This window comes from Dipodomys spectabilis, unplaced genomic scaffold (genome assembly GCF_019054845.1).
Source record: "Dipodomys spectabilis isolate Male_0828 unplaced genomic scaffold, ASM1905484v1 ptg000231l, whole genome shotgun sequence".
In the NCBI taxonomy this organism is placed as follows: Eukaryota; Metazoa; Chordata; class Mammalia; order Rodentia; family Heteromyidae; genus Dipodomys; species Dipodomys spectabilis.
In genome coordinates, this window is record NW_024870908.1 from 7,985,332 (window position 1) to 7,999,798 (window position 14,467).

A 14,467-nucleotide genomic window follows, 5' to 3' on the forward strand; every position below is an offset into this window, starting at 1 on the left:
GACCGGACCCAAAAAAAAAAAAGAAAGAAAGAAATAACATGCAGCTACGGAAATAAATATAAAAGCAAGACTGGCCTCTTCTAACCCTAGAACCAAGTGTGGTGGTGCATACACATCTTCCTAGCACTTGGGAGGCTGAGATCTGAGGATGTCAGTTCAAACCTGGTCCAGGCAGAAAATCACAATTAACTAGCAAATTGATGGGCTGGAGATCTGGCTCAAAACCAAGTTCATACATTTATATTACTTGATATATTACTTGATATAATCACTCTTCAATTCTAATCTTTCTTTCTTCTCCCTCAAACACGAAATCTATGACCAGCCTAAAGTTGGTGCATTATATAGTTCAATGGCTATGTTCACATTCTCAGGTAAGAAGGGCTGTCTCTGACAGTCCCTGGAACAAGGAAACTAAGAAAACTCCTAACCTGAGCTCCCTTTACATGTATGACATCAGGGTTCAATGTGAATATTTCTATGGGATCCCTGACACCAGGGTGACTCCTCTGTGAATCACGAGTCTGGGTCCCTTCTCATAGGAGACTTATTTCCTTCGCTACAAAGCTACTGGATAAATCTAATCAGTTCCTGCCACATTCAATGCCTCTGGGTCTTCAAACAATGTAATAGGATTTCATTTAGTTAAGAGCTTTCCTCAATTCATTTACTCTTTAATTTAATGTTACAATTCTATAACTGAAAGGAGATTTACAAGTAATTGAAAAAGGTCTGCATTTGGAAGCATGGGCAGGAAGTCAAGCACTCCAATTTGCTTTTCATCTTATATCAATCACTTTGCCAAGCCCGGCACTTGGGGCTCACACCAGTAATCCTAGTCACTCAGGAAGCTGAGTGAGATCTGAGTATCCAGATTCAAAGCCAGCCCGTCAGCCAGGGCAGACAAACCCAAGAGACTCTTATCTCCAATTAACCAAGTGTGAAGACGTGGCTTAAGTGCCCTATTTCTTTTTTTTTTTTTGGGTCCGGTCATGGGGCCTGAACTCTGGGCCTGGGCACTGTCCCTCAGCTCTTCAGCTCAAGGCTAGCACTCTACCACTTGAGCCAAAGCGCAACTTCCGGCTTTTTTTCTTTTTGCTTATGTGGTGCTGAGGAATGGAACCCAGGGCCTCAGGCATGCAAGGCAAGCACTCTACCACTGAGCCACCTTCCCAGCCCTTCCCTATTTCTTTCTGTTCTGTTTGTCCTTAAAAACTAAAGTCTGTCGGGAAAAGAATCAATACATAAATCAGTGGAGTGGAAGGTCTAGATATAGATATATTTAGAGTCAACTTATGTAAGCAGTGGCATAGCAGCTTGCTGGGGGAAGGGAGACTTCTAACAGTACTGGGAAACAATTACTATAGGCAAAAAGATGATCCTCGATCTAAACTTCCCCCAGCAAATAAAAAGTTAATTCAGAGTGGCTCTCAAACTTCAATGCAGAAGTATAAACCTTCTAGAAGAAAATATGGGAAAATCTTTGAAGCCCAAATCACTGGAGAGGCTGACCAACAGGACTTCATCCACTAAAGATGTTTGCTCTGTGAGAAACACTGAGTAATGAGAATGAAATGCAGATGGCTCACAGACACATGTCCAGGTCACCTATCAGATAGAAGTCTTAGAGCTAGAACAGAGAAAGGACTCTCTAAACACAATCATTAAATGGGCACAGATTTGAACAGGCACTTCACTGAAGAAGATATTGGAGTAGCAAATGAGCATGTGCTAGGAACAATGTTTAGCATCACTGAGCACCAGGGAAAGGGAAAGCAGAGGCACACAGGCTGCTCCTCTACACCCACCAGGACAGCTCAGCGACGGGATGTGGGAGCAACTGCCTGGCTCCGCAAGGCAGCTCGGAGGGGCCTCAAGAGACAAGACCCACGCTACCTCTCCTCTTCCTCCTTGGTTCACTGACACAGGAACCCATGCACACATGAACATCTCATGGAGGAGGTAAGCACAATTCAGTTCCACAGGTGGGGAACAGGCATGCTCACATGACAGAACCCACTCAGTCAGAGAGGGCAAAAAGCAGCAGCTCCGCATCCCAACACCGGGAGCTCCAGGCGCACAGCACAGACCTTACACCAGGGCTTTCAGATGACTTTCTGTAAAAGGCCAAACTACAATGAATCAGAAAAGCAGTGATGCAGTGGCCTGTAGCCGGGCCTGGGGTGCTAGACCTGCCCTGTCCACCACAACTGCGCATACTTAAATAGTGCAAGACACTGCAATGGGGTGATGTCAAACAAGACCACACTAAAGGAAGGCAGAACTACAAGATACCAACCCACTGGTGCTTGCCAGGGAGTGGGGGGAGGTATGAACAAGTAGCCCCCAGGACTTTTTCAGGCAAAGAAGGCTAAGATACTGTAAAGGTGGAGATGCATTATTATACATCTGTTCAAACTTACATAAAATGTGTCTCCCCAAGAGGGAGCCTTAATATAACCATGGTCTCTGGGTGGTAATAATGCATCCACAGAAGTGTATCAATATCTTTCCCCATGTGTTCTCAAACTCCTATTCTTAAGGCTCAGCTTCCTAAATGCTGGGGTTACGGGTGTGTACCACCATCTGTTGAGATTCACCAACTGTAAGAATGCACAATAATGCAAGACTGTGGAACTCTGTATTCTCTACACCATTTTCTTTCTTTTTTCCTAGAGCTGAGGAATGAACTCAGGGCCTTGCACTTGCACTGAGCTAAATCTTCAACCCCATACGTCATTTCCTTGTAAACCTAAACTGTTCTAAAAGAAAAATCTGACCTGGCACTGGTGGCTCATACATGTAATCCTATTTTTGGAGGCTAAAATAAGAATTGTGGTTTGAGATCAACCGAGGGCTACTCTAGAGACCCCTTCTGGGTATAGTTGTGCCTATCTTGCCAGCTAAAATGAAAAGCCTAAAAATAGGTGGACTTGGGGCTAGGAATGTGGCTTAGTGAGAGAGTGCTTGCCTAGCATGCATGAAGGCCTGGGTTCAATTCCTCAGTGCCGTATAAACAGAAAAAGCTGGAAGTGGCACTGTGGCTCAAGTGGTAAAGTGCTAGCCTTGAGCATAAGAAGCTCAGGGACAGTGCCCAGGCCCTGAGTTCAAGCCCCAGGACTGGCAAAAAAAAAAAAAAAAAGGTGGACTGCAGTCCAGAACATGCAGTTGCTGTGTAACACAGCACCTAACCATCACTGCACACCAGTGCCTAGACTTGTGCCTGGCAGCACAGATAGATGAACACAGCTCCTATCAGGGTTGCGCAGCAGATAGAGCACCATACTGTACTTCGCTGTTACTGAAGGATGGTAACAGCACATGCAATGTTGCCATGAGCTGTAACCCTTGCTAACAAAGCACAAGCCCCATCAGCACCCATGGCCATCTTCAAACACTTGGGTCTTTCCCGATGAGTGCTATAGTAGGGACAACTAACCTTCATGGATACTGGCTTCATTAAGGAAAAAAAAACAAGAGCCAGGGGCTCACACCTATAATCCTAGCTACACAAGAGACAGATATGAGGATTGGGGTTCAAAACGAGCCCAGACAGGAAAATCCATTAGACTCTTTTTGTTTTTTGTTTTTGTTTTTTTGGATCCGGTCGTGGGGAATGAACTCTAGGCTTGGGCACTGTCTCTCAGCTCTTCAGCTCAAGGCTAGCACTCTACCACTTGAGCCACAGCACCACTTCCGGCTTTTTTCTTTTTGCTTATGTGGTGCTGAGGAATCGAACCCAGGGCCTTGAGCATGCAAAGCAAGCACTCTACCACTGAGCCACCTTCCCAGCCCCTCCATTAGACTCTTATCTCTAATAAATTAGCAAAAAGCCAGAAGTAGAGCTCATGTGGAAGAGCAGTAGCCTTGAGCAAAAGAAGCTCAGAAATAGTGCTCAAGCTCTTGAGTTCAAGGCCCCAGACCAGCATACATACACAAAAAGTCAAGGAAGATTTGCCCCAAATCACATCACATCTCAGAGAGAGATAATCCTTCATCTGCGGGGAAGAAAATAACACCAGAACACATCATACCCCCAGGAACTTCAGCATTCTGGAAAAGGTTACTGCTGAGAGAAGCAAAAATGTGAATGGGAGCTCTGAGACAGACTTGGAGGCCCAGCGCAGGGCCCCCTCTCCACGGCCATGGCCTCCCTGACACACAGCTGTGGCCGCGCCCCCTCTCCACGGCCATGGCCTCCCCAACACACAGCTGTGGCAGGGCCCCCTCCCCACGGCCATGGCCTCCCCGACACACAGCTGTGGCGCAGGGCAGCTGTGGCAGGGCCCCCTCTCCACGGCCATGGCCTCCCTGACACACAGCTGTGGCTCAGGGCCCCCTCTCCACGGCCATGGCCTCCCCGACACACAGCTGTGGCCGGGCCCCCTCTCCACGGCCATGGCCTCCCTGACACACAGCTGTGGTCATGGCCATGGCCTCCCGGACACACAGCTGTGGTCATGGCCATGGCCTCCCTGACACACAGCTGTGGTCATGGCCATGGCCTCCCTGACACACAGCTGTGGTCATGGCCATGGCCTCCCTGACACACAGCTGTGGCAGGGCCCCCTCTCCACGGCCATGGCCTCCCTGACACACAGCTGTGGTCACGGCCATGGCCTCCCTGACACACAGCTGTGGCAGGGCCCGCTCTCCACGGCCATGGCCTCCCGGACACACAGCTGTGGCTGGGCCCCCTCTCCACGGCCATGGCCTCCCTGACACACAGCTGTGGCAGGGCCCGCTCTCCACGGCCATGGCCTCCCTGACACACAGCTGTGGCCGCGCCCTGGGCACCCCCCAGGCTCTCGCTGGTTTGTGTTGAGCAGCACCAACATAGCTCTAGATGGGCTTCAAATTCTCTATCCTCCACCTCTGCCACCCAGGTGTGTTATGTACTATTGTCCAGTCCCTCATTTGTTTTCAGGGATACGTGGCAGCCCTGGCCAGTCATGGCTCTTCACCACACAGTAAGTAGCGCAACTGATCTTAGTAGGGTAATTATGTAAATAAAGCCTCAGAAATCTAATCCTGGGGAAGGCATACAGGTAACCCCATGTATCACCCTGAAAAGTACAACTACCAGGTGTCAAATCCAGGCCTACGGGGGAGAGGGTTGGAGAAAGCACCTGGGGTTCAAGGAGGCCATGCTCCAGATAGAGGAACTGGTATGTCCACAACAGTCCAGACAGGTCTCGGTGAGAATGGAGACCAAATATCACCTTCAAGGAACAGAAAAGGCCCTGGTGGGCTGAGTGGAGTTGAGGAGGAGAGGACTGAGAGGCATGTAAGCCACCCAAGAGGATCACAGGCCAAGTGAGAAAACCCGCCCAGTCCCTACTCTGCAGCAGGCAGCGGCAGGGTTGGGCCGTGCAGTGCTGCCTAGCAGCATGCTCCCAGGACTGACCCAGGGCAGCTGTGAGCGCGGAGGTGGTGGGTGTGGTCGGCACGGGCATGAGGGTTGATGGAGCTTCCGAGCCTCCAACCAACCAAGACGGGGGCAGCCCACTGAGCATGAAAGGGAAGCAGGAAAGTTCAGGATTTCAGAAGAAGGGACTTATAGCCAAGACGCAGACAAGCAAGATGGGTAGATCTGGACTGTTCAACCGGATAAAGTGACAAAGGCCCTGGGAAGAGTGGAAATAACCACCATAAAAGGTGCTGTGAGAAGCCGGGCACCGGTGGCTCACGCCTGTCATCCTAGCTACTCAGGAGGCTGAGATCTGAGGATCGAGGTTCAAAGCCAGCCCGGGCAGGAAAGTCCATGAGACTCTTATCTCAATAAACCACTAGAAAACCAGAAGTGGCGCTGTGACTCAAGCAGTAGAGCGCTTGCCTAGAGCTGAAGAGCTGAGGGACAGCGCCCGAGCCCAGAGTTCAAGCCCCATGACTGATCAAAAAAGAAAAAAAAAAGTGCTGTGAGAAAGGAGCTGAAGATGGTACTGATATAGCCTCAAGAAAGAACCAGAGGGCAGCCATAAAACTGAAGAGCTCAGGATGCTGACACCTTCCAAGCTTGGGGGCTGACTCTGGAGACTATCAGAACATAGAAATATTCAAGAAGATTCAAAGGCAAACTGCACAGGCTAGGCCAGTGAGTGCCGGACAGTGTACCAAAAATCCTGAGGACCCGCTGTGTAAATGACACCCTGGAAGCAGAGATCGTCAAAAGCAGCCAGGATTGAGCATGCCTCAACGGAGCAGTCCATGACCCTGGTGGTTTGTTAGTGCAAGAACAGTTGAGCTCTGCAAATCAGGGAAGAAGAGCAGCCAGCCAGCAGGGAGCACTGGCTCCAGAGCAAGAGGAGGCCAGAGAGGCCACTGGAAGTAGCCCAGGAGACTGGTGAAAACATAAGGGGAAAGAGAAGACATGTAAATACCAGGGAAAGGACAGAGCAGAGAATCTGGCTGTGCTCAGATCAAACTGCAGACATGGGTGCCTGGAAACAGTCACTGCCCTGGGCTGAACCTCCTTTGCACAAATGAATTGCACGCCTGAGAGGACAGGAAGCTCCAACTGTGGTGGTCCTTGTGGAGAAAGCACTCACTTCTGTATTTCAGTAAATGTACTCCCAGGAGTAAACACCTCACAGTACATTCCACTGGGACTTACCCAACCTGAATGAGTTCATTCAACTTCGTGGCGTTCTTGTCATCCATGCCTTTAAATGGAAAGACAAATGAGTGAAGCCATTAGATTCTTTTCATTGTTATCACCTTCCTCCCAGACTCCAAATCCTGATACTGAGTATCGGGCTTTTCCAGACTAAAAGATCTATGGTAACTCCACCTCCCCACCTAGAGCTAAGGCCTTTCGCCCCACAGAGCTTCCACACTTGCATAGCTCCTCCTCGTCACTTTCTCAAGAGTCCACCATGCTCTCTGCAAAAATGAGTCCTTCTTCCTCATCCCTTGACACGGACAAATGAATTGCTGCCTTAGCCCAGATCACCCAGCTCTGGTGAGTTTGCTTCTTCTAGGATCCATGGCCTGTGACATACTGGGCACACTTTCCCTGCTGACTGTGTGTGGACCTCAGGTATACAGGCTGAATCCTCAGAATCCCAGGGAATGGCAACGTCTGATGCCCACACTGTTTTCTCCAGTCTCATCTCTGTCCTCAGTATGTGTGGGAAAGAAGCTAATGGGAGAATTGAGGTAGGGAACGTTGGTGCTCATTCTAATGTTCATTTAAATCTTCTGCATGATTGGGGACCAATAATATACAGCCAGGTTGAAAAAGATAAAGATGAAACTGTAAAAGCAGCCAGACACAGACTGCACTCATACAGAAGGAACAAGAACCCAATGATCCTCACTAGAATCAGCGCCAGCCAGACCTGGACAATGTTAACTCAATCAAAGAAGGAGCTGAGGGGCGGGGGACACGGCTCAGTGGTAGCGCCCTTGTCTGGTACCTGCACTCCCTGGGTTTAAGCCAGTGAAGGAAGAGAAGACAGGAAGGAGAGAAAAGGGAAACTATCAAGTCAGAATTCTATATGCAGCAAAAAAATTTTTTATTCAGAATAAAGACAAAATTAAAAGCCGGGCGCCAATGGCTCACGCCTGTCATCCTCGCTACTCAGGAGGCTGAGATCTGAGGATAGAGGTTCAAAGCCAGCCTGGGCAGGAACATCGTGAGACTCTTATCTCCAATAAACCACTAGAAAACAGGAAGTGGCACTGTAGCTCAAGTGGCAGAGTACTCGCCTTGAGCTGAAGAACTGAGGGACAGGGCCCAGGCCCAGAGTTCAAGCCCCACGACCAACCAAAAAAAAAAAAGACAAAATTAAAGTTTTTTGGGTAAATAACTAAAAGAAATCATAGTTGGTGCAACTGGCTTCTTCCTTGATAAGACATACAGGAAGTAGTGTTGTGGCTCAAGTGGCAGAGTCCTCGCTTTGAGATGAAGAGCTCAAGGACAACGTGAAGCCCCAGAGTTCAAGACTGACACCCCACCAAAAAAATAAAAGCTTTAGTGACTTAGTGACAGAGTGCTTTCCTGGCAGGTATGAAGCCCTACGTTCAATTCCTCAGTACCACAGACACAGAAAAATCCAGCTGTGGCGCTGTGGCTCAAGTGGTACAGTGCTAGCCTTGAGCAGAAAAAACTCAGGGACATTGCCCAGGCCTGTAGGTCAAGCCCTAGGCCTGGCAAAAATAAATGAATAAATAAATAAAAATTCAGCAGTTTTCCGCTGAAAGGGAAATGATGCTTCTGGAGAGGAAGAGCACAGGAGAGGGCACATGCAGTGAGCACGCGTGGAAATGGAGTCAGATGCACCGCCTCCCTCGGAAGGACAGTGATCCCACCTCCCTGTGCCACAGCAAAGAGGCCTGTGGAGGGCGTGGCAGTTCCGGACAAAGAGACCTGGCCTGGAACCTGCTCCAGGACACATCTTCAGGAGAGGGAGTGGGGGGCAGGCACAAGACCCTGCAGTCTGGTCTGCACTTGGCAGGTTAGACACAGAGCTGGGGGTGAAGCCCAAGGGAGGAGGCTATGAAACAAGATCACTTGTTGACACATGGGCCTTGTTGACACATGGGACTTTTTGACTTTGTTCTTAGAAGGACAGAAAGAGGGGAAGGGGAGAGGAGACAAGGAAGCCCACCTTGGTGACCTGAGACGCTCCAGCCCCTGGCTGAATGGACACGGATATAAGGAATACCACACCTTACCCCCTGGAACCCATCACCAGCCCCTAAGGCTTGTGGCGCTGTACCAGGCCCAAGCAGGACCTTGCACAGGACTTTTCTGCTCATGAAGGCATGGACTAAGGAGCCAACAAGGAACCGCTATTCAAGGGTGGCGGTGCCCACCTTGCCTCTCCAGGCTGAAGAAGCAGACAACCCTAAGCAGATCACTTACTGCCCTCAAGCTTGAGTGCTCACAATCCTTTTCTAAATGGATGACACTAGCCCACGGAGAAGCCACGAGGGTGCTTCACATAATCAGTGTGTGGACACTCCAGGACAGGACAGAGACTCCAGTCAGAAACCCTAGGCAGAACGAGGTATGTTGAAGAGAAGTTTCAAATTCATTTTACAAGGGGCTCAGAGAGAGCAGCCTATGCACACATGCTTGGGAAAACACAAACAGGTCAAGAGGTACTTCCTCAGGAGGACAGAGCAGAGCAGTGGGGCTGGGGACTCCACAAGTGGCAAGCTCAGTGAACCAGGACAGTTCCTGAGGAGAACCCCTTGCAGGGCCAAGGGCTCCGACGGTTCCCTGTGCCAACAGCCCCCGCGTAGGCTCCAAAGATGTACAAGAGTAACTTGAGTGCCACTTTGCCGTTCTGAGAATGGGCAGCGATACTCACAGCCCCCGATTTTCTTGCGGAGCTCCCCATAGCAGATGAGGCCATATAGCTCTTGAGATGACTTCTTCAGCCCTCGAGAGAACACTGCAGGACAAGAGAAAGACAGCACTCAGGAAGGGGGGCAGACACTCAGCGGGCGCAGCTGTGTGTGCAGAGTGACACAGAGTGGATCCCAGGAGGCTCTGCTGACACAGCGACCCGGCCCCTCACTCATGCACAATGCCGACCGCGGGAGAAGCTGGCAGAGCATACAGGAACACTGTTGGAAATGTTCAAAATAAAAATCTACACAACGCCGGGCACCAGTGGCTCACACCTGTCATCCTAGCTACTCAGGAGGTTGAGATCTGAGGATCACGGTTCAAAGCCAGCCCGGGCAGGAAAGTCCATGAGACTCTTATCTCCAATAAACCACTAGAAAACCGGAAGTGGCGCTGTAGCTCAACTGGTAGAGCACTCGCCTTGAGCTGAAGAACTGAGGGACAACACCCAAGCCCAGAGTTCAAGCCCCATGGCCAACCAAAAAAAAAAAAACCTACACAAAATTTAGAGTTTAAAACACTGCTTTTGGAGAGCAGAGCAAATTTGTCCCGGAGGAAGTCACTTGTTCAGAATGACAGATTCTTGCAGCGTGGGAGGAGTGGATGAGAGCACCACCCTATCTATCCTCCAGCAGGTAGGGGCTCTTCTTAGAATGGAGTTTTCTAGCACAAATGAGGCTAACACCTAGAAACTACCTCCCCCCGCCTTCTTGCCCTCCCTAGTTCACAATGGATTTGCCGCTAAGTCCCACCCAATGTCCACCCCTCCCACCTCACGAGCAGGCACCAGCTTAGAGAGCCAGGAGACAAACATGTACCACTGAACAGGAACCCACTATGTCTGGCCTCAGTGTGAGTCAAGTGTGTGGAAATTCCAGAAGGCTCATTCAAGGGACTGAGTTGGGCAGGTGCCTGCTGCCTCAAGTCATTCTGGATATCAGCAACACACAGAGAATAGCAAAGCCACAGATAGGAGGTCCTGGGGCCCTGCCACCCTCCAAGTCTGGACCTCGGGCACCGGAAGGAGACAAAATGCTTCGCCTAGCCACTGTGATCCTGATGTAACAGCCGTTGGGCCCTGCCATCCGTGTGGAAACAAGGCAGGATTAAGACTGCCATAATCCCACGTGGAACACACAGAGCTACAGACCCGGCAGCACATACCCTCCTGGCTTACTCCTGCTTTGGCTCCTATTCTTTTTTTAATAGCAATCTTTTTTATTGTGATTAACTGATTACCTAATTTACACAGTATTGTGAGAAAGTGTTATTAAAGTTACACATTCTAACCTATTCTTCTTAAGGAGTAAAATAAACTTCTGATAAAACTACAAATGAAGTAGAGTTTCAACAAATTCAGAAGGACAATGGGGGCAAATCTGATCAAGGTATACCAAATGCATATATGGACATGTCAAAGTGAAATCACCTTACACTGCTAACTGGTACTTTTATAATGTAGAAGAACAGTAACAAAGGACCACCAAAAACACATATAAAATATAGGGACCATTGCTACTATGTGTGATGTGGCATAACAACATACACAGACCACCCTGGGCACAGCTTTCCCCAATGGCAGAAGCCAGCCAGCTGCCAAGGGACTGGACAGTACCAAGGATTCCAGTGAGCCTCCTGGTGCTGGTTCAGAGGCAGTTGTCCCTAGCTGCTCAGACCCACATTGGCAGACCCACTGGAACCTCAGGACTGCCATGGAAGAAGAGGAGCTGTGTACGGTCAGGACAGAAGGGGGCTGGAGGAGAGGAAAGGATGCCCATCGGGTCTGCTGACACAGAGCCATGACCCCTCACCCCTGGAGATACGTAAGAGGTCAAAGGATGATGCTTCCAGGTACCTAGGAAGCTTAGGGCTAGGAGTGAGGACAGAAGGTGAAACACAATTGAAAAGCATCATCTGCTTCACTGCTTTCTGACATCAGCATGGGAGAAACGTGGGTTTAGCAGGCCCTGGGAATGAGCACTTGCAATTCAGCACCATGAAGGAAACCCGAGGGCATTGTCCACCACATAGGAACGTGGGGCCCACCCCACAGTCCCACCCCAGACACAGCCTCTGCATCCACACGTCACACCCCACGGTCCCACCCCAGACACAGCCTCTCCATCCACACGTCACACCCCACAGTCCCACCCCAGACACAGCCTCTCCATCCACACATCACACCCCACGGTCCCACCCCAGACACAGCCTCTCCATCCACCGTCATACCCCACGGTCCCACCCCAGACACAGCCTCTCCATCCACCGTCACACCCCACGGTCCCACCCCAGACACAGCCTCTCCATCCACACGTCACACCCCACGGTCCCACACCAGACACAGCCTCTCCATCCACCGTCATACCCCACGGTCCCACCCCAGACACAGCCTCTCCATCCACCGTCATACCCCACGGTCCCACAGCAGACACAGCCTCTCCATCCACACGTTGTCCACAACAGGCTCCAAACCCTAAGCGTGCTGGCCACCTTGTGAGAGCTTTTCTAAACCAGCCAATGTAGCCTGAGTTTCAGAATGAGTGGGGCTGGGAAGGTGGCTCAGTGGTAGAGCGCTTGCCTTACATGCCTGAGGCCCTGGGTTCGATTCCCCAGCACCACATAAGCAAAAAAAAAAAGCTGGAGCCGGGCGCTGGTGGCTCATGCCTGTAATCCTAGCTACTCAGGAGGCTGAGATCTGAGGATCGCGGTTCAAAGCCAGCCCGGGCAGAAGAGACCTTGAGACTCCTATCTCCAATAAACCACCAGAAAACCGGAAGTGGCACTATAGCTCAAGTGGTAGAGCACTCGCCTTGAGCTGAAGAGCTGAGAGACAGCACCCAGGCCCAGAGTTCAAGCCCCAGGACCAAAGGAAAAAAAAAAAAAAAGGAAAATCAGAGGCGTAAACCCAACTTGCTCTGGAAGGCAAAATCAAGATAGGGCCAGCGGCCAGTGGTTCACACCCATAACCCTAGCTACTTAAGAAACTGAGATCTGAGGATCATGTTTCAAAACCAGCCCAGAGCAGGAAGGTCAATGAAACTCATCTTCAATTAACTAACCACCAGAAAACTGGAAGTGGTGCTGTAGCTCAAAGTGATAAAGTGCTAGCTTTGAGCAAAAAAGCTCAAGACATTCCTCAGGTCCTGAGTTCAAGCCCCTTGACTGAAGGAAAAACAAAAAACCCAGAAATCCAAGATAGCCTAGGAAATCAGAGGACCAGAACAATGCTCAGATATGTAAATAAATAAATGATAGGATACACAGCCCCGGTGGTGACATCAGGAAATCTTGAATTCAATGAAACTGCTGAAAACAAACTCACTGACATTAGCAAAAGACCCACTGTGTGCACAAGGGAATGCTCTCACTGGGTCAAGCAAGGCCTCGAGAGAGACAGAATGGTCAGCAGAGGAGGGTGGGGGGCACCAGAGGGCTCTGCTCCCCAGTCAGGTGGGGACATGGCATTGTCTTCTCTGAAAATTACAGTAATGAAAAGGAAGTGACCTGGACAAGGGAGTGGTGAAGACAGTGACTGCCAAAGGCACAGGTGGAGGACCAGCAAGGTGGTGACAGCTGTCCCAGTTACCCTGCTCAGGAAGTATAGTATCTGGAGGGGATGATCAGAAGAAGTAGAAGCTGCAGGACACTGCAGGAATGCAGGGCATGGCCGTCCCAAGCCAGCACTAAGCAGGGGAGAGAGCAGCCTCATCGGGATGAAATCTGACCAGTAGGTACTGGGCACGTCCCTGGGAAGCAAGTCCCGGGCTGGTGCATGAGGACAATGCAGAGATGACCTACGGGCACTCCCGAGCAAAAGCCACCCGTGTCTGGTGGCCCTGAGGCGGACGCCACCACATACTCACCGTTGTCGAAGTCAATGTACTTGGTGATCTTGTGCCAGGTGCGGTAGTAGAAGTGCCGGACCTGCTCTTTGTTCTTCACCATGCTTGCTGGCTTCCCCTTTTTCTTGTACTTCAGAGCAATGTTGTTCTGAATAGCTTCAAAGTCCTTCCCATGCTAGAAAAAAAGCCCATGATAAAGAGTAGCAGTTAAAATAAAAGAGGCTCATTATTTCAAGACACAGTGGCACTTGCCTCTAACTGCAGATATCTGGAAGCTGAAGTAGGAGGATTTGCAAACAATCAAGAGTTCAGGCCAGGAAGTGGCACTGTGGCTTAAGGTGGAAGAGCACCAGTCTTGAACAAAACAGCTCAAGGACAGCATCTAGGCCCTGAGTTCAAGCCATACAAGGGACCAGAAGAATGAAAAAAAAAAAAAAAAAAGAGTTGAGGCCAGCCAGACTCTGGTGGCTCACACCTGTAACCTTACCTACTACGGAGACTGAGATCTGAGTATCATGGTTCAAAACCAGCCCAGCAGGAAAGTCTTATCTCCAATTAACTACCAGAAAACCAAAAGTGGAGCTGTGGCTTAAAGAGCTAGAACTCGACTGGAGCTCAGGAGCTCAGGGACAGCACACATGCCCTGAGTTCAAGTGCCACAAGAAGCAACAACAACAAGGAGAGTTCAGTCAAGGCAACACAGTGAGACATGGTCCCATCTTAAAAAACAAGAGGCAAGCCGGGTGCCTGTAATTCTAGCTACTCAGGAGGCTGAGATCTGAGGATCACAGTTCAAAGCCAGCCCAGCCAGGAAAGTCCCAGGAAACTCTTATCTCCAATAAACCACCAGAAAACGGAAGTGGCGCTGTGGCTCAAGTGGTAGAGCGCTCACCTTGAGCTGAAGAGCTAAGGGACAACCTATGACCAACAAAAATAAACAAGAGGCATTACACAAGAGTTCTAGATAGGCACTACAGTAAGACCAAACGAGGATAATCGCAGGAGAAAACCACCAAGGCGCAGTGTGCCCCAGCACCTCTCCACACGTGTATAAATAATATACAAACTGAGACCAGCTTCAAAGATATGGAAACAAAACATTTTTTGTAATTTATCTTTTTCGGATGATTTTGTATTCTTTACCTTATACACAGTGTGTTCACGTGCACACCTGGGGGAGGGCGGGGGAAGGCCAGAATCTGAGGGAAAAGGTGGCCAAGTGCGGCAGTGGGGCGCACGGGCTGCCCTGGACAGGGATGAAAGT

At 50.0% G+C, this 14,467-nt stretch overlaps 1 protein-coding gene across 1 annotated transcript in view; it reads right to left on the reverse strand.

Moving 5' to 3' along the window:
- Positions 1 to 14,467, reverse strand: part of Cramp1 (cramped chromatin regulator homolog 1) — a 48,674-nt gene that overhangs the window by 21,534 nt on the left and 12,673 nt on the right. The window contains exons 4-6 of the mRNA XM_042698245.1: positions 13,225 to 13,378; positions 9,321 to 9,404; positions 6,614 to 6,662 (exon numbers count right to left, since the gene is read on the reverse strand). Coding sequence (XP_042554179.1) covers positions 6,614 to 6,662; positions 9,321 to 9,404; positions 13,225 to 13,378 — 287 coding nt within the window. The remainder of the gene's footprint in view (positions 1 to 6,613; positions 6,663 to 9,320; positions 9,405 to 13,224; positions 13,379 to 14,467) is intronic.